Raw genomic sequence first — 18,610 nt, 5'->3', positions numbered from 1 at the left:
AATGCCCCAGCTGTGGCACATTTGAGTCGACAGATAAAGAGTCACAGAAAAGGCGCAGTGTGGTGGCATGGGTCTACTTCTGATACTGGTGTGAGATAAAGTGTACGCTATACAAATCACTGCAATTACGATCAAAGTCTGATGGAGGAAGGTCATTGGCTAATAAAGGCACTGCCCTGGCCCATTTTATTGGTTAGAGGATAGGTGGGAGGAGAAAACAGGACAGAACACTGGGAGGAAGAGGAAGTGAGGTCAGAGACTCGACCACTTTCCTCTCGGAAGCAGACGCCTCAGAGAGAGACGCCATGCCCCGCTCCCGGGATGAAGCTCCAACCCAGGATGGACTAGGCTAGAATCTCCCCGGTAAGCGCACCTTGGGGTGCTACACACAGATGATTAGAAATGGGCTAAATTAATATGTGAGAATTAGCCTAGAAGAGAATGGGCCAAGCAGTGTTTAAATGAATATAGTTTGTGTGTTGTTATTTCAGGGCATAAGCTAGCTGAGCGGGCAGCTGGGGTGCTGGGGAAGCGGCCCCGCCGCCCTTATTACTTCAAAAGTCTTCTGTTTATCTAGTAGTTTTTTTATTTTAATGGAAGCTTAAGTCTGACACTTCCCTAAGTTGAAAAGAAAATCCTGCTTCCTCTATTCCCTAGAACTTGAGCACCAAAAGATCTGTGTATTCTCTAATCATGATGGCTGTGATTCTGATGCCAATGACAGTGATGATGATGTAAGACTGGCCGCGGATGGGCAGCAGCTAGCTGCCAAACACTGTGGTGTGGCAGTTTCTTGTTATAACAAAGAAAACAAAGCACACAGAATCCCAGACAACCAAGGATCAGGAAGTGCATTAAACGTGACAGCTTGAATTCATTCTTCATACAGTCATCCCTACCTATTTCAATTTGCCTGTTCTTTGGATCATAGCTTGATCTCATCTATCATACAATAAACTTTGTACACACCAGGCTTCATCACAACCCTGCTGTCAGTTAAACTTCAGCTGTCTCACAAGGCAATGATGCTATTCCATTCTTAACAACAACAAAAAGTCCAGCCTCAAAAGAATTTCATTAACTAACAAGGTCACTCAGGCAGTTATGTATGGAGAAGAAACTGGAATTCTAATTACTAATACAGAAAGACTAACCATTGATGATCTTAACCACATGACAATGTTACACAGGCTCAATATGTCTACTGTTCACCAGATGCATAACTATAGCATTATAGCTTCCAAGATTATTATACAAAGTCCTTGAAAAATCTCAGAAGTTACAAATTCCCTCTAATTCACCACCACCTATTTAGGTTATATACACTATTCAAAAAAAAGAAATATTAGAAGTGTTGGCAGGATGAGGATTATTTTCGGCTTTCCTGCTTACAATATATATTAAAAACTGAGATAAAATTACACACAGACATGTGATGTGTTTCTTAGGATTTTCCATGGCACCCTGGCAAAGACTAAATGTAACCCTACTGTAGTCGGAGACCACTCATTTGTTTCCTGGCTGCCCACACCTGAAATAATTACACAGAAACTGTATTAATTGCAATACTGTTTGTCCAATAGCTTAAGCATATTTCTAGCTAGTTCTTATATCTTAAATAAACCTATTTCTAGTCATCTGTGTATCAGCATGCAGTTGTGTCCTACTGGTAAGGTAGCATCAGGTGTCTGTCTCCTGTGGCAGCTACATGGCTTCTCTTTGAGTCCACCTACTGTCTCCTCCTCTAGCTGCTTGGAACTCCCACCTTGCCCTATTCTGTATAACTGGGGACTGTCTTTAGCATGTTTAGGCCTAAAACGGCCAGCCTGGGATACAGAGTCTGTCTCAAAAAAAATGGCCATTGATACAGTTAGCATGCAATAAGCATTGCTTATTTCCATATAACTGTGGTTATTCTCCCCAATACACGGTAAACTAAGCATGGAGATTTCATTATAAATGACTAATGGCTCATGTGGCTTAGTCAACCCCATGTACAGCTTATGCCAGATATGGGTGGTGTATGAAGCAAGGCAGGGATGCTGTGGGCTGGCAAGAAAGGCAGGCAAAAAAACAATGAAATTATCCAGAGGGTGGAACACTCTTGCTCACAGGCATGATGATCTGAGTTTGCTTCCTAGCGCCCACAAGGTGGTCATATGGTCATGGAGAGCAAGTCCCAAAAGTGGTCCTATGGACTTTAACATGTATCAGCATGCATGTGTGTGCACACAGGTGCACACCTATGCAACACAGATGAATGGACTAAGAAACTAATTGATAAAATAACACAAAAAACCTGCAGCCAATTTAAAGGAGGGCAAATCAGACTAGTGAAATGTTCCTTATAAAGTGCAGTAACACAAGAGCACCCTTTGTTTCGAGTCTCAGTACGTCCCAAGAGAACAATAACAGCAACAATGATGACAATACTACTAAAGGCTTATTTAGTACCTACAACGTACTAGAAAGTTAATGCTTCCCTTTAAGGGACCATTTCATGCCAATTCATGTATTATCTCACCATCTTATTGCCATCTTATAGGTTTAAAATTTTACTGCCATCTTATAGATGATTAATAATTTTCCATAGTCATTCAGATAACAAGCTAGAGTTTAAAGCCTGATCGAGTGCTCTGAATCCGAAGTGGACTCCTGAGCACTTCGTACAAAACTCTTAGTCCTTAAGGTGGAGGGAAGGGCCTGTGCTCAGAGCAGAAAAAGTCAGCCATGTGCCCGCCTGAGAGAAGACGGCAGAGATGATACGCCTGGACAAGATCCGCACTCAAACATGTTTTATACGTGACTTTATAGTTATCGCTTAGTGTCATTGTTTTTTTTCCATGTATCATGTTTTACATGTACTTCATAGTTATATTTTAGGGTTAGTTTCCCTTCCATGTACTAGCATAGTCAGGAGAAAAATAAACCATTTTGCAACAAAAACATAGAATTTGGGTACAGAAAGAAAATAATATTCATTTTTTTAACCTTTACTTGTTAATTTTTTTTAATTTATTTATTTATTAAAGATTTCTGTCTCTTCCCCGCCACCGCCTCCCATTTTCCTCCCCCTCCCCCAATCAAGTCCCCCCCCTCCTCAGCCCGAAGAGCAATCAGGGTTCCCTGCCCTGTGGGAAGTCCAAGGAAACCCCACCTCCATCCAGGTCTAGTAAGGTGAGCATCCAAACTGCCTAGGCTCCCCCAAAGCCAGTACGTGCAGTAGGATCAGAAACCCATTGCCATTGTTCTTCAGATCTCAGTAGTCCTCATTGTCCGCTATGTTCAGCAAGTCCAGTTTTATCCCATGCTTTTTCAGACCCAGGCCAGCTGGCCTTAGTGGGTCCCCGATAGAACATCCCCATTGTCTCAGTGTGTGGGTGCACCCCTCGCGGTCCTGAGTTCCTTGCTCGTGCTCTCTCTCCTTCTGCTCCTGATTTGGACCTTGAGATTTATGTACGGTGCTCCAATGTGGGTCTCTGTCTCTGTCTCCTTTCATCGCCTGATGAAGGTTAATATTCAGGAGGATGCCTATGTGTTTTTTTGGGGGGGGTTCTCCTTATTTAGCTTCTCTAGGATCACTAATTATAGGCTCAATGTCCTTTGTTTATGGCTAGAAACCAATTATGAGTGAGTACATCCCATGTTCATCTTTCTGGGTCTGGCTTACCTCACTCAGGATAGTGTTTTCTATTTCCATCCATTTGCATGCAAAATTCAAAAAGCCCTTGTTTTTTACTGCTGAGTAGTACTCTAATATGTATATATTCCATACTTTCTTCATCCATTCTTCCATTGAAGGGCATCTAGGTTGTTTCCAGGTTCTGGCTATTACAAAATGCTGCCATGAACATAGTTGAGCATATACTTTTGTTGTATGATAGGGCCTCTCTTGGGTATATTCCCAAGAGTGGTATTACTGGATCCAGGGATAAGTTGATCCCGAATTTCCTGAGAAACCGAAACACTGCTTTCCAAAGTGGTTGCACAAGTTTGCATTCCCACCAGCAATGGATGAGTGTACCCCTTTCTCCAAAACCTCTCCAGCAAAGGCTATCATTGGTGTTTTTTATTTTAGCCATTCTGACAGGTGTAAGATGGTATCTTAAAGTTGTCTTGATTTGCATTTCCCTGATCACTAAGGAAGTTGAGCATGACCTTAAGTGTCTTTTGGCCATTTGAACTTCTTCTGTTGAGAATTCTCTGTTCAGCTCAGTGCCCCATTTTATAATTGGGTTGATTAGCTTTTTACGGTCTAGTTTCTTGAGTTCTTTATATATTTTGGAGATCAGACCTTTGTCAGTTGCGGGGTTGGTGAAGATCTTCTCCCAGTCAGTGGATTGCCTTTGTGTCTTAGCGACAGTGTCCTTTGCTTTACAGAAGCTTCTCAGTCTCAGGAGGTCCCATTTATTCAATGAGGTCCTTAATGTCTGTGCTGCTGGGGTTATACATAGGAAGTGGTCTCCAGTGCCCATGTGTTGTAGAGTACTTCCCACTTTCTCTTCTATCAGGTTCAGTTTGTTCGGACTGATATTGAGGTCTTTAATCCATTTGGACTTGAGTTTTGTGCATGGTGATAGATATGGTTCTATTTTCATTCTTCTACAGATTGACATCCAGTTTTGCCAGCACAATTTGTTGAGGATGCTCTCTTTTTTCCACTGTATACTTTTAGCTCCTTTATCAAAAATCAGGTGTTCATAGGTTTGTGGGTTAATGTCAGGGTCTTCTATTCGATTCCACTGGTTGACTTCTCTGTTTTTATGCCAATACCAAGCTGTTTTCAATACTGTAGCTCTGTAGTAGAGTTTGAAGTCAGGGATGGTAATGCCTCCAGACGATCCTTTGTTATATAAGATTGTTTTGGCTATCCTGGGTTTTTTGTTTTTCCATATTAAGTTGATTATTGTCTTCTCCAGATCTGTGAAGAATTTTGATGGGATTTTGATGGGGATTGCATTGAATCTATAGATTGCTTTTGGTAGAATTGCCATTTTTACTATGTTGATCCTCCCAATCCAGGAGCAAGGGAGATCCTTCCATTTTCTGGTGTCCTCTTCAATTTCTTTCTTCAAAGACTTAAAGTTCTTGTCAAATAGATCCTTCACATCCTTGGTCAGAGTTACCCCAAGATATTTTATGCTATTTGTGGCTATCGTGAAAGGTAATGCTTCTCTAATTTCCCTCTCTGTTGCCTTATCCTTAGTGTATAGGAAGGCCACTGATTTTTTTGGAGTTGATCTTGTATCCTGCCACATTACTAAAGGTGTTTATCAGCTGTAGGAGTTCTTTGGTAGAGTTTTGGGGGTCGCTTATGTATACTATCATATCATCTGCAAATAACAAGAGCTTAACTTCTTCTTTTCCGATACGAATCCCCTTGATCCCCTTATGTTGTCTTATTGCTATTGCTAGAACTTCAAGCACTATATTGAAGAGGTATGGAGAGAGCGGACAGCCTTGTCATGTTCCTGATTTTAGTGGGATGGCTTTGAGTTTTTCTCCGTTTAATTTAATGTTAGCTGTCGGCTTGCTGTAAATAGCTTTTATTATATTTAGGTATGACCCTTGTATCCCTAATCTCTCCAAGACTTTATAATATTCATTTTTTAAAAAAATATTTATTTATTTATTTATCATGTATACAGTGTTCTGTATACATTTATCTATGCATTCCAGATGAGGGCACCATATCCCATTATAGATGGTTATGAGCCATCATGTGGTTGCTGGGAATTGAACTCAGGACCTCTGAAAGAGCCATCTCTCCAGCCCCAAAAATAATATTCTTAACTTGACTTTTTTTTTTCAAACTAGAAAAACTCAAAAAGAAACAATGAGTGAAATGCCCACAAGTCAAAACCATCTCCTTAGCGTTCATAATCCAAGTACATAACATTTCACATAGAGACTTTCCACATTATATATTTTACAGAAAAGAGAAACTCATCTATTTATAATCTCTGAATATAGATCTAGAGTTTTGAAAATGTGCCTTAAAATACTACTAATCAAAAGAGCTGCCAAAGTGAACACTGAATTTGTTCATCTCCTTTTCTTTTGCGTTCTGTCACAGCACTCAGCGGAAATAACCACTTCCTCTTCCAAATAAAATTAAGCCCAACACTCAGACCCCACTCCACCAAACAGTGGAGAAAATAGTGGATTCAATGAAGCAGACTAGAGAATGCCACATCAGACCCCATTCAAGTCAGATCATCTGAACTTCAACAATACAAGTGCAGTTTATATTGAATCATAAGCAATGCACGTATATAATTATATTATAGGAAAACTTTTTAAGAAGATAAAGCAGATAAATGTTTTTAGACATGAACTTGGAAGAAATTCTGTAAACAATTTCTGTAGATATAAGTTTAAAACAAAAATATATGAAGTCTTCAATACTAGAATCTATGGAAGTACAGCTACACTTACTTTTTTTTCCCCATTTTTTTGTTTTGTTTTTTTTAAAATTTATTTATTTATTAAGGATTTCTGCCTCCTCCCCGCCACCGCCTCCCATTTCCCTCCCCCTCCCCCGATCAAGTCCCCCTCCCTCGTCAGCCCAAAGAGCAATCAGGGTTCCCTGACCTGTGGGAAGTCCAAGGACCGCCCACCTCCATCCAAGTCTAGTAAGGTGAGCATCCAAACTGCCTAGGCTCCCACAAAGCCAGTATGTGCAGTAGGATCAAAAACCCATTGCCATTGTTCTTGAGTTCTCAGTAGTCCTCATTGTCCACTATGTTCAGCAAGTCCGGTTTTATCCCATGCTTTTCAGACCCAGGCCAGCTGGCCTTGGTGAGTTCCCGATAGAACATCCCCCATTGTCTCAGTGTGTGGGTGTACCCCTCGCGGTCCTGAATTCCTTGCTCGTGCTCCCATTCAAAATGCTTTTTGAAAGCTAGATTTGCATTATAAACAAATTGTCCCATAGTGAAGAAATTGCTAAATACTAACTAATAAATCACCATCCCTTTACTCGCTGGGTATAAGGAAAATATCAAATGACTTCAGATTTGACTAATATTATCATTAATTATACCTACAATGCTTGGCCTCATATCACAGAGCCTCTACAGTGTGAGGGTCCAGGCACTCCAGAGAATTCATAAGTCTAAAACCCGTACACATCTGCCAACTTTGACCATATCTTTCCTACTTCCTTTACTGACCTTTACCCACTTCTCATGCTTATTTCTCAAGATCCTTACAATATCTCCTACAGTTTCTATCCTATTGCCAGCATATCAACGTTTAAGTACTGACTCCCCTTACCCATTTGCCTCTCCTACTGTAATCCATGGGTTCTGCAAGGGATGTGCTAGCCCTGTATCTAACAATACCCTGGGTGATAGATATAAAAGACCTACTCTGCCAGGAAGGAATGAAACAAGAATCACACACCCCTCGCACTCAACACACTTTAATTAGCAAGTTCACATGTGCTTTCTTCTGCAAAGCAAAAAGAAAGACACTCTCAAGGCTCAACTCATCTTAGCCGACGGGTCGACGACTCCTCTGCTATGCCTGAAAGCATGCTAAATAAAGTGGGTAAGCACAGGACTTTCCAACTTGATTTTATTGCATTTGTTCCCTCCAGCATATTCGAATCAAGCAGAACACAGGAAAGCCTGGTGTGTATTAGTTCCCCTTTCCATCCTTAAACACCTGATTGAATCTATACAAAAGAGGGTGGGTTACTTAGCATTCTTTGTTCACTATCAGCTTAGCAGGAAACAGAAACCCAAGCTGAGACACATCCTCCTTGCATCTTGGAGCAAATGTTTTCACTGTTCAATACTAACTGAGGCTGTTTTTGTTGGATACTTGGTTGGCTGTGGTTGGTCTCGGTTGGTTGGCTGGTGTTTGTTTGTTTTGACACAAAGTCTTGCTAGGTGGCCCAGTGTGGCCTTAAATTCATGAAAGTCCTTATGACACTCTTGAGTAGCTGAGATTATAGCCATGTGTCACCATATCTGGAAAACGAGAAATTTTGTTGAAAGAATACACCATTCTGATTTATTTCTTGTCAATAGCTTGTTTTTCCTTTTATAACCCATATGATATATTCTTGGTCTGTAGTGCTCCAAAATTTCACCACGATGCACCCAGATGTGGGTCTTTTTCTCACTGAGGGCTGAGCATCAATCAGGCCTTCCTAGTATCCTCACATTTGGAACTTCATATTTTGTCTCCACTGACCGTCTCTCTGGCTTAGCCACCATTCCCCGAAGACTTCACCTTGCCTTACAGGCCTGTATGTAGAGGAAAATGTAGTCTAGGGCTGAGGAGATAGATGCTTAGCAGTTAAAGTGTTCATAGTGTAAGCAAGAGAAACCGAGTCCAAATCCCCAGAACCCAAGTTAATGCCAAGGAGGAGTGGCAGCCCAGAGCAGAGACGGCATCCTGGAGAAGCTGAGCAGCAGACTCACTGTGCAGGGGAGCTCCAAGAATAAGGTGCAGGAGCAATAAAGATTAATAGTATCAATAAAGATTAATAATATCAATAAAGATTAATAATATCAACCTTGAGCTTCCGCACCCACGTGTGTACGCACACGCACATGTGAACGCGAACACTCATACACACGTATGCACACCACACGCAGGTATGGAAAAGGGGAAAAGGCAGTAGCGGTCGTGCAGACTTTGCCGTGAGCACTGAGTCTGCTCTCAGGCTGTCACCTCTGTTGTGACGCCCCCTTGCTGCTCCTACTACACCCTTACCACATGTTTTGGCCATGGCACCATTAGTTTCTCAACATATCAATTCTCTATAATCTTTGCATCTCTCATTGTCAGCTCGGATCTCATAGCCCCGGTCTACAATCACTCTTATAAACATATTTTATCTGAAACTCTCCATTTTAAAATCTGAGGGCTGCTTTAAATGCTTGGCTATAATAAACAAATCACTGTCAGGGAAAACCTAACCTATAACAGGTTCTGCTCTAAAACACAAGATCTGAACTTCCTGTAGAAACTTGGCACGGCCTTTTTCCTCCAGAGGTTCTTACCCTGCAAGACACCAATGTCATGCCATTTTTATTTTCAAAATGTGGATAACATCAAAGCTCCCATACCTTCCCATCAACCGGAGAGTTTGGCCTTGACCAATCCTTCCTGTTCCAGGAGTTACAAAAGTATCCCTGGGTCTGGGGGTGCAGCTCAGAAGGGAAGCAAGAACTTGGTGTGTACAAGGCCCTGGACTCATCCGACAGAAAGAAAAAATAAAAGTGCCATATAGCATGCATGACTGTCAAGCAGGTTTCTAAAGGAAGTGACTGAGGGTCCTCTACAGCAAATATCAGCCACGAGCTAAAGACAATTCCATACAGCATGAGGGTCATGTGCGGAGAAGAGGCCACTTACTACTCTTGCAGAGGACATCGGTTCAGTTCCCTGTACCCACACACAAGCTCAAAACAATCTGTAACTTCAGATCCAGGGGACAGAACCTCTTCTGGCCTCTGTAGCATGAGGCATGTGCATGGTACACACACATGGGCATATGTGTACATATGTATATATGTATGGATGTGTGTAGGCAAACACTGATACACATATAAGTAAAAAATTAATCTTCAAAATAATCAAGCCATTAATTCAAATCAGAATCTCTACAGTTTACAAAAGAAAGATTGGTGACACTTTTTTAGTTTGATAAATTAAATAAGAAAATGTACCAAAATGATTCAACGTCCAAATGAAGAGTGAAGCCAAGCACAGCATAACAACAGCTCGTGCCTAGACTTAGCAGAATGGCCAGGGCACTAGAAATTTGCCAAGAGTTCAGACCTCATCTTAAAAATAGTCTATGTGATGGCTAATGTAATGACTGTAGTCATGACTCATCAAAAAGACCATAGAAAGCATGGAGTTTTCTTCTCTTTTTTTCAAAGTAACTTTTATTTTTTTGTGTGCTTTACTCTAGAATATCTACCTGCATTCAGGTTTTAGTCAGAAATCTATATATCCTAGAAGCTTATATGATCTTAGCTATAGAAACATAGTCAGTTCCAATAGCAGGAAGTATGTTCCTACTAACAATTTTCAGTTTCAAAGACGTCTTCACTTCCTTCATCCTGTTATTGCAAGACTGTAAGCATGACAACATGACTGAAGATGTAGACAGTTCAAAGGGCAAGCCAACTGCTAAAATTACAGGATGGGTTTTGTTGCTGTTGTTGTTTTGAGACAGGGTTTCTCTGCAGTTTTCGAGCTTGTCCTGGAACCAGTTCTTATAGACCAGGCTGGCCTCGAACTCACAGAGATCCATCTGCTTCTGCCTCCTGAGTGCTGGGATTAAAGGCGTGCACCACCACCGCACGGCTCTATAGGTTTTTAAAGTTTGCAGTAGTGGAGTGCAAACTCAAGGCAAGCACCCTGCCCCTGAATCACATCCCTACCTACAACATTACAGATTTTTTTAAACTAGCATGTATCCAAACTATTTTAATGTACACACATACACACACACACAATTTTTCCCAATGAAATATAAATTACTAGCTTTATTTCTATGAAAGTATATAGCAAAAGAAAGGTTAATTCTATTAATATAGTAAATACAACATAAGTTTTAAATCAACTAGTTTCAACTATTTTACTCATATATAACAACTAAATTAATAAGGTATATTTAAATTGGAATTCAATCTTGGCTATATAATTATTGGATTTCTATCTGATATTAGTCTCAGCCAAAAACAATCATTCATTTCATGTTCATTTCTGTCAGTGGTTTTGGTGTGTGTTGTCAACTTGACATGTTCTAGAGTTATCTAGGAAAGAAACTCAACTGAGAAAAATGCCTTCATCCAGATGTCTGTAGGCAAATCTGAGGCCATTTTCTTGATTAATGATTGACTTAGGAGGGTCTAGCCCATGAGGGACAGTGCCGCCTCTGGGCAGGTAGTCCTGATTATATGAAAGCAAGCAGAGGAAGCCGTGAAGAGCAAGTCAGTAAGCCACCCTCCTCTGTAGCCTCTGTTTCAATTTTGGCCTCCAGGAGCCTGGCATGAATTCCTGTCCTACTGCCCTCAGAGATGGAGTATGACCTGAGTTATCAACCCTTTCCTTCCCAAATTCCGTTCAGTCACAGTAACAGAAACCCTAACTAAGAAAATGTCAAATAGGGATATAAAGATAAATATGGATATAGCTGATACATGATATAGAGATAGATAGATGATTAATTAGATGATTGATATATTGATTGATAGACAATGGATAGATGATAGATAGATAGATAGATAGATAGATAGATAGATAGATAGATAGATAGATGATAGACAGACAGACCTTTTTAAGCTGTCCAAGGTAGAATATGTCTGAACTGTAAGCATGAGAGAGGCTGAGCCAGAAAAGTTACAAGTTCAAACCCAGGCTGAATTATATATGGGGGACCCTGTCACATAAAACATTAAAAAAATAAATACATACATATGCTTAATCCCAGCACTCGGGAGGCAGAGGCAGGCGGATCTCTGTGAGTTCGAGACCAGCCTGGTCTACAAGAGCTAGTTCCAGGACAGGCTCCAAAAACCACAGAGAAACCCTGTCTCGAAAAACCAAAAAAAAAAAAAAAAAAATACATACATATGCAAAAAAGAAAACTAATTCTAGTTTTTTAAGAGTTCTTGAAACCCAGATCACTGTAAGTGTATCTTAAAACAATTTTAAATTCTTGAAGTTCCTTTCAAACCACCTTCACCCCCAAAACTAAAGGTTTATGTCCATAACACAATCTAGTCTCCACAACTCCCATACCTTACACACGTGGCACTAGTCTGTCTATACCTAGTTAACAGCATCTGCATCCTTTCCACAGTTCATGGTGCAATACAATGCCCCAAGCTGAAGATTTCAGCAATAGGAACAGCACGGTTCTACTTACGAGAAGTTCTGGAAGCAAGAAGAGTAACTCGAGAGCCGCCTAGGAGACGAAAACCCATTACATTCACCTGATCATCGTCTGACTGATTGGCAAAGTCTGCAAAGAAAAGGGAAAAATAATCGTCCACTGAATCACAGAATAAAGACTAATATTTAAAGTAGGAAGCTAAGTTTTACATTATTAATATTTAAAATGCACATATGAACTATATTAACTGATCTTCACAGCAGCTTCCAATTGCTCAAAATTCTGTCTCATAATAACACTCCTGAAATGATATAATTTTCCTTATTTTTTCATAGATGAGTGCAGGTGTGAGAGTGAATACACGCAGACTAAACGTGGGGAAATGTCATTCCAGACAGCATCTGTGATTTGCAGACATCTACAAAGATGTTTGAGCACCTCAGAAGACTATGATGGGCATGGCAGTGCATGTCAGTTATCCCATGTCAGAGAGAAAAGAACTCAATTGTGAGGCATCCTAGGCTACAAAGAGAATCTACTCCCCAAAAGACAGAGACAGGCGGAGAGGCTGAAACCAACAGCAGCCACAGACAAAATATACAGGATGTCAAAATAGACAATTGTGGTAAAACTTGGCAAAGTCTACAAAGAAAAAGGGAAAATAATCATCTACATAATGACAAAATAAAGACTAATATTTAAAATAGGAAGCTTAGTTTTACATTATTAATATTTAAAATACACATGTGCACAATATTTGAAAAGTCTTTGTACGGATACCAAAACTAAAACAAAATAAAGACAAATTATCCCCATTGGAATATTCTAGAGAATTGACAACATTCACTTTATACTAAATATAGACATTTCCCTTATTATAAAGGGATTGGATTTCAATAATCCCATCATAAATTTAAAATACCATGAAGTAAAAACACACTTAATACATCTACCCTTCAAACATTGTAAGTTGCCTCACCTGCAATTGACAAGGCTCCGAATGTTGATACTCACTGAGTTGAGAAAAATCATACAACACAAATTCTGGTCCTTGAAGAAACCAACTTTACACTAAATTTCAAAAGGTTTTAATGTGCATATTCTTAACCTTTAAACTATCAGTTGTACTTTCAGACCTTCATCCAAGAAATGATCATAAATTTGAAATAGTTTTTTGCAAGGAACCTATCACAAGACTACAATGTAAATACCTAAATTTAGAATATGAGTCAGATGATTTCATGGTGTCCATTTATAATAAAGCACCATGTAAGAATTAAAGTTACAGATGGAAATATTTATGGTCTATAAAGATGTTTCTAAACAATGTTAAAGAAAATCTTTATGGGAGGGGTAGATACTTACAAAAATTATTTCAGCAATATTAGGAGAAAGTACAGAAATAGATGTATGCATTTCTGGATAGTAAATTATTAGCTGATCCCTTGTATGAACTCATCTATTTTTTAAACTTCTCATTTATTTGTAATAAAAGCTAAAATCACTCCACATATGCCCTAAATTTCTTCAAAAAAGTAGATAGATAATTAGGAAGAAACAGAGATTTAAAGTTATTTCTTTTGTATGAGGCTCATTAATCCATTTCTTTTAGTAGAACATATAGATTTGAAATAGTCACTGTATCTAATGTCAACATATAAGAACCTTTATGCACTGAAGATGATGTGAGGATTACTTTAAATAATTAGAGGGCTTCATCATGTACACTGTATTTAAATTGACAGAAACACATATTACATGTATATAGTCTTGGAGAAAATAACTTTTAATTTGTCACTGGGTGCTGTTTCTAGAACAAGTGAAACGCTGACAGGCATGATACTCCTACAGTATCAACAAAAGAAATGTGGAGGTCCACCACGCTTTATAGAAACATGGTCTGTCTTACCAAGACAAACTCCCTGGTCAACAGCCTACATTTCTATTCAGTCTCCAGCTGAGATCTGTTTATGCTAATAAAGGTCAACTTCTCCGAATCCAATACCTACACATTATCAACAGAATCAGCAAATTCGCTACTGATCAACATCTAATTTCCAGCTGTGTCCATGGCAGTTATGCAAGGTGCTACAAAGGGAGTGGTTCCTTATGCATTTGTGCAGTCTAACATTGTTACAAAAGATGGGAAGAAGGAAGAGAAGGTGGAGAGAAAGAAAAAGAACAGGGAGGAAACTATTTAAAAAAACAACTACTCACTATGTATACACAAACTCAATTCAAAATTAAGACTTGAATGATTATTTTTAAAAAACACTTCATTTTAGAGATTATTTCTCATGGAAATACATAAGTGAAGGTTTTAAAACCTATGTCCAGGCTGGGTGTGGTGGCAGTACTCAGGCGACAAAGGCAGGTGGACCTCTCTGAGTTCAAGGCTAGCCTGCTCGACAAGATGAGGTTCAGGATAGGCAGAGTTACACAGTGAGACCCTGTCCAATATAAGGACCATCATAAGTAAGCCCTACTCTTAAGGAGTAACAAGTTAAAAACATTTTATATAATAACACAAAGAGATGCTTGATACAAATGTCTCAATGTTATGAGAAATAGTCTGGATTCTATATCCTACACCTCAAATACAAGAGTAAGGATACACCTCATAGTGAACACAGCTAACTTTTAATAAAGTACGTTAAAAGGCTATTCAATTCTTAGGTTTTTTTTCTTTGAATTCCATGCCATCCGTAAGAAAGTGGATAGAGTAAAAGAGAAGGCAGAGAGGTTGTAAAGAGCCAGAGGTCTAGGATGATTCTAAGGAAAGAGTCTTCCAGATGCAGCAGGACTGATGGCCACGTGAACTCAGAGAGACTGAGACCGCGTGCACAGGGCCAGCACAGGCTCAAGCCAGAGGGGTCCTAGCCCTGAGAAGGGGAAGAAGACATGAGCTCCCTGCCCCAACCATGAAGATATTTGTAGCTGGCAGCTGCTGACACGGGGAAAGTCAGTTCTGCCCAATGAAGTGTTGCTGGGCATATGAACTATATGTACTCCAGGGCAGTCCCCATAGCCAATGGTTGGCCAACACAAAACAAACTATGATTTTGGGGTGGGAGGGGTGTTTCATTCTCTTTTGGCATTTTTGTTTGTTTGTTTTATCTTTTGCTTGTTTAATTTTCATTTTTGCAGTTTTGTGGATGGGGAAGTAAAGTTGCATGGGTTGGGTGTTGGTGAAGATCAGGAAGAAAGTGAGAGAAGGTAAAATTATGATCAAAATATATTGTTTGAAAAAAATTTCTAAGAAAACAGAAAGTGGGTAGGTGTCTGTTCCAAACTCGGATTACAATGCTGTGCCAGCTGGGTAAGGCTGCAGCTCTTCTAAGATGTATAGAAAGTCCCAACACACTCAGCAGTGCAGAAGCCACAACGGCCACTCAGCAACCAGTACAGCCGCACAACAGCCATCCACAAGACAACCCTTATAGCGACAGTGATGATGAGCAGTATTCCTAGAATAGTATATATCCAAGGCCTACAGCAACACTGAACAATATCTGTATTTCAAGCCAAAAATCCCAACCTGGAAAAGAATCATTTGTTGTTTGTACACTGAAGCAAGAATAAGATTATAAAAATGCTGATAAAATGTAGAAGGTGTACCTTACCACCTTACTGATGAGGCTGCTCACCTCTTAGCAGACACATGAGAGGGAGAGTCCTCACCCTACAGGTACAGATAGCCCCTCTATCACCTGCTGCTGGAGTATTCCACACGAAACCCCAACATTCCCCAGCTCCCTGCAGAGTGCATCCCAAGTCCCACCTGGGAAGAGGCCGGGTAGGCTGACCGGAGGCTTGTTGGTGTCGATAGTGAGTTTGTGGCTTGCAGTTTTTGAAGGCTGACCTGGCAGGCAAATGAGTTTCAGGGGAAGTCTAAATTTACATTGGATAACCCGAGGAATTCCTGAAATTACAAAAATAAAAATAAAAATGAATGTTTGACAAACATCTAGGAAGAGACACTGTGTGTTCTGAGCAGGAGCACTAGGAAGTCTGCTGCCTGCCTCCATTTAGCTCAAGTCAAGTAACTGGTAGGCACTATTAGGATCCAGATTTATTTCATTATTATTTTTTAGCATGAAAGAGATGGAGGGAGAGAGATAGAATTCAAGTAAAAGAACAGAAATAAAAATATTATATTGAATGAGGTATTCTAGAAAGGGTTTTCTCTTATTTGTCAACCCTAGCTCTGAATCTTTCAATGTGAGTATACAACCTGAGGTAACTGCAGATACAAGGGGGGGGGGCATAGCATCATAGAGTATGGAGGGGAGCAGAGGTTCTAGGACAGGAAATGGTGAGGGGGTGGCACACGCCTTGAATCCCAGCACTTCGGAGGCAGAGACAGGTGAATGTCTGTGAGATCGAGACCAGCCTGGTCTACAAGAGCGAGTTCCAGGACAAACAGGGCTGTTACACAGAGAAACCCTGCCTCAAAATAAAACAAAACAAAACAAAAAAGTAGAGGGGACCCATATGACACAGTTGCTATTAAATGAAAAATAAAATCAGGTGAGGAAGATGTACTTAGGTGAGGGGTGACACAGAGAGAGGAAGGAGGAGGGATAAATAATACCAAGGGTGCTTGAAAAAGCCATAGAAAATCATACTTTATGCTCAATCAAAATCACATATAATATACATAAATGTATTTGTATACCAAGATACTTTTAACTAAAGTTACACAGTCATGACGATGCTGCCCACATACAAACACAGACCAGCTATCAAAAATCCAAGTGCCTGACATGGGACACCTTTCAAGCTGTTTCAAGAAAAACCCTACAGCATACAGCTTATTGCAATTGCCCTTGGTTGTCTCCCAGAAAAAGGACTTAGAGGAGTCGAGCTGGAGCTGACCTAGCTGGCTACCTGAGGACTAGGTCTTACAGTATGGCACGGAGCAATGCAAGGTGCCAAGAGAAAACAGCAATCAAGAGTCCTACAGAGGTTCTAATGCCTATAAACCACACACACACATACACATACACACACACACACACACACACACACGCACACACACACACAAATGACCAGAAAAGGAAAATATTGTAAAAGGTACAATAGTGGTGGCTTCCACGCTGGAAGTAAACAACAGACATCTAACTTGAGGCCTGCTCAGTTGAGAATTCATGTCTGCTACTACCAACGACCTGTGCCGGGGAAGGCCATGAGAGCAAGTGAACCTACTGCTGCCGTTTTTCTAAGCCAGTGTAATTTCTAACTACATTCCAAATACTTATCACAGGTAAGTGGAGCCCTCAGCCTCTCAGTGGACAACAGGTAAGTGTAGCGCTCACTGTCTCAAGAAAGCTTCCTTTTCCAGCAGAAAGTGATCACTACAGAAAGCCACAGGTTGTGAAAATGCTAAGAACAATTCAACACAGGGTACCTGTCCCCACTGAATACATCAACAATACAATACCTACACCTACAGCTCGGGGAACATTACAGAGGAGGAAATGGGAAGACTGTGAGGGCCAAAGGACCAGGATGTCTTCTGTAACACAGTCTTCCTTAAAATAAATAAATAAATAAAAATTGGGGGGCTAGAGATTTTAAAAAAGAAGACACCAGATAGAGGGGGACTGAGAAGGAAGATGTGAACCTGGAGGCTTGGGGGGAGGGAGGACGGAAGTAAATATCATCAAAATACATTATATAAAAATCTTAAAAAATTGATAAACATTTTTAAAGAGTTGAAAGAAGCGTAAGCATGAGGTCTATCTTTAAGCAGCATATTTTTAAGACCCAACCCATCAGACACCATAAAAATCATTCAACTACTGAGACAATTATTTATGCTTTTCAAAGGTCTAGCCTTAGCCAATGACTATCAGTTAAAATTAGAGCAAAGAACACTTAGTTTTCATGAGACTCTGTATTATCATATCTCAAACCCAAGACGTTCTAAAACCTTAGCTTTTCTACATATTGAGGATTCAAATTATATTAACTATTTTCAATGAATTATGACTGTCAAAGTACAATGCACATGAGATTTTCTGAGATTTATGACAACTTTACACATTAATATTGGAACTGTTGCTTAGGAAAATTAGGTTTTATCACAGTTAATTCACATCACAACTTTAAGCTCTAATTTTTATAACTCAAGCCTAGTCATTTAGTCCTAAGTGTTGTCAGTATTCATACAGGGACAGTTAAGCAGGTAACTGAACTAAACAACAACGTTGATTAATTTAAATCTCAAAATTGTTTTAAAACACTTTTCAATCTTTGTAAAATAACAGAATGAAACTAAATTTATATGATTATTTTTAAATCTAAAAATCAGCTTGCTCCCTTTTAATTCTAGGATTCTGTTTTTGACAAGATAACATGAAAGGTGGGAACAAAACAGCAATCTGTATCGTATTGAAGTCCCGTACAGAAACGGAAAGCTCAGAATGTCTCCCTATTTGGTGGGTTCGCACACTAAAGTCTTCATTCTTTGGAGTCAGTGAGAGCTTTAAAATAGCAAAAGCAGAAGCAGTTAAAATATGGCTACCTGACCCAGACAAGAGCCTTGAAATTAGAAATATATTGTGTCAAGTTGACTGAGTTGGGAAGCTTAATCCCCACTGACGATGGAGGTGCTTTTCTGTCTTCTTTCCTCCTCCGACAGGGAGAGAGCATCAGCAATGTGGAGCCGACTGATGGGAAGGCAAGGAAATGCTCCTGCAGGTCCTGTGGACCATACCTGCCATCCTTCGCAACACC

At 39.9% G+C, this 18,610-nt stretch overlaps 1 protein-coding gene across 4 annotated transcripts in view; it reads right to left on the bottom strand.

Annotated features, from left to right (window-relative positions):
* Nucleotides 1–18,610, bottom strand: part of Bbs9 (Bardet-Biedl syndrome 9) — a 426,448-nt gene that overhangs the window by 195,662 nt on the left and 212,176 nt on the right. For 3 of the 4 annotated variants that reach the window (XM_041657113.1, XM_041657112.1, XM_041657114.1), the window contains 2 exons: nt 15,651–15,791; nt 11,903–11,998 (listed from right to left, as the gene is read on the bottom strand). In XM_041657113.1, coding sequence (XP_041513047.1) covers nt 11,903–11,998; nt 15,651–15,791 — 237 coding nt within the window. The remainder of the gene's footprint in view (nt 1–11,902; nt 11,999–15,650; nt 15,792–18,610) is intronic. The other variant, XM_041657115.1, reaches the window with a different exon arrangement.

The sequence above is a fragment of the Microtus oregoni genome, unplaced genomic scaffold (assembly GCF_018167655.1).
Source record: "Microtus oregoni isolate MIOR12 unplaced genomic scaffold, Mior012 000008F_ref0000371, whole genome shotgun sequence".
Lineage (NCBI taxonomy): Eukaryota > Metazoa > Chordata > Mammalia > Rodentia > Cricetidae > Microtus > Microtus oregoni.
Note: the sequence above shows the minus strand (reverse complement) of the source record. Positions and strands in the feature narration are given on the sequence as shown.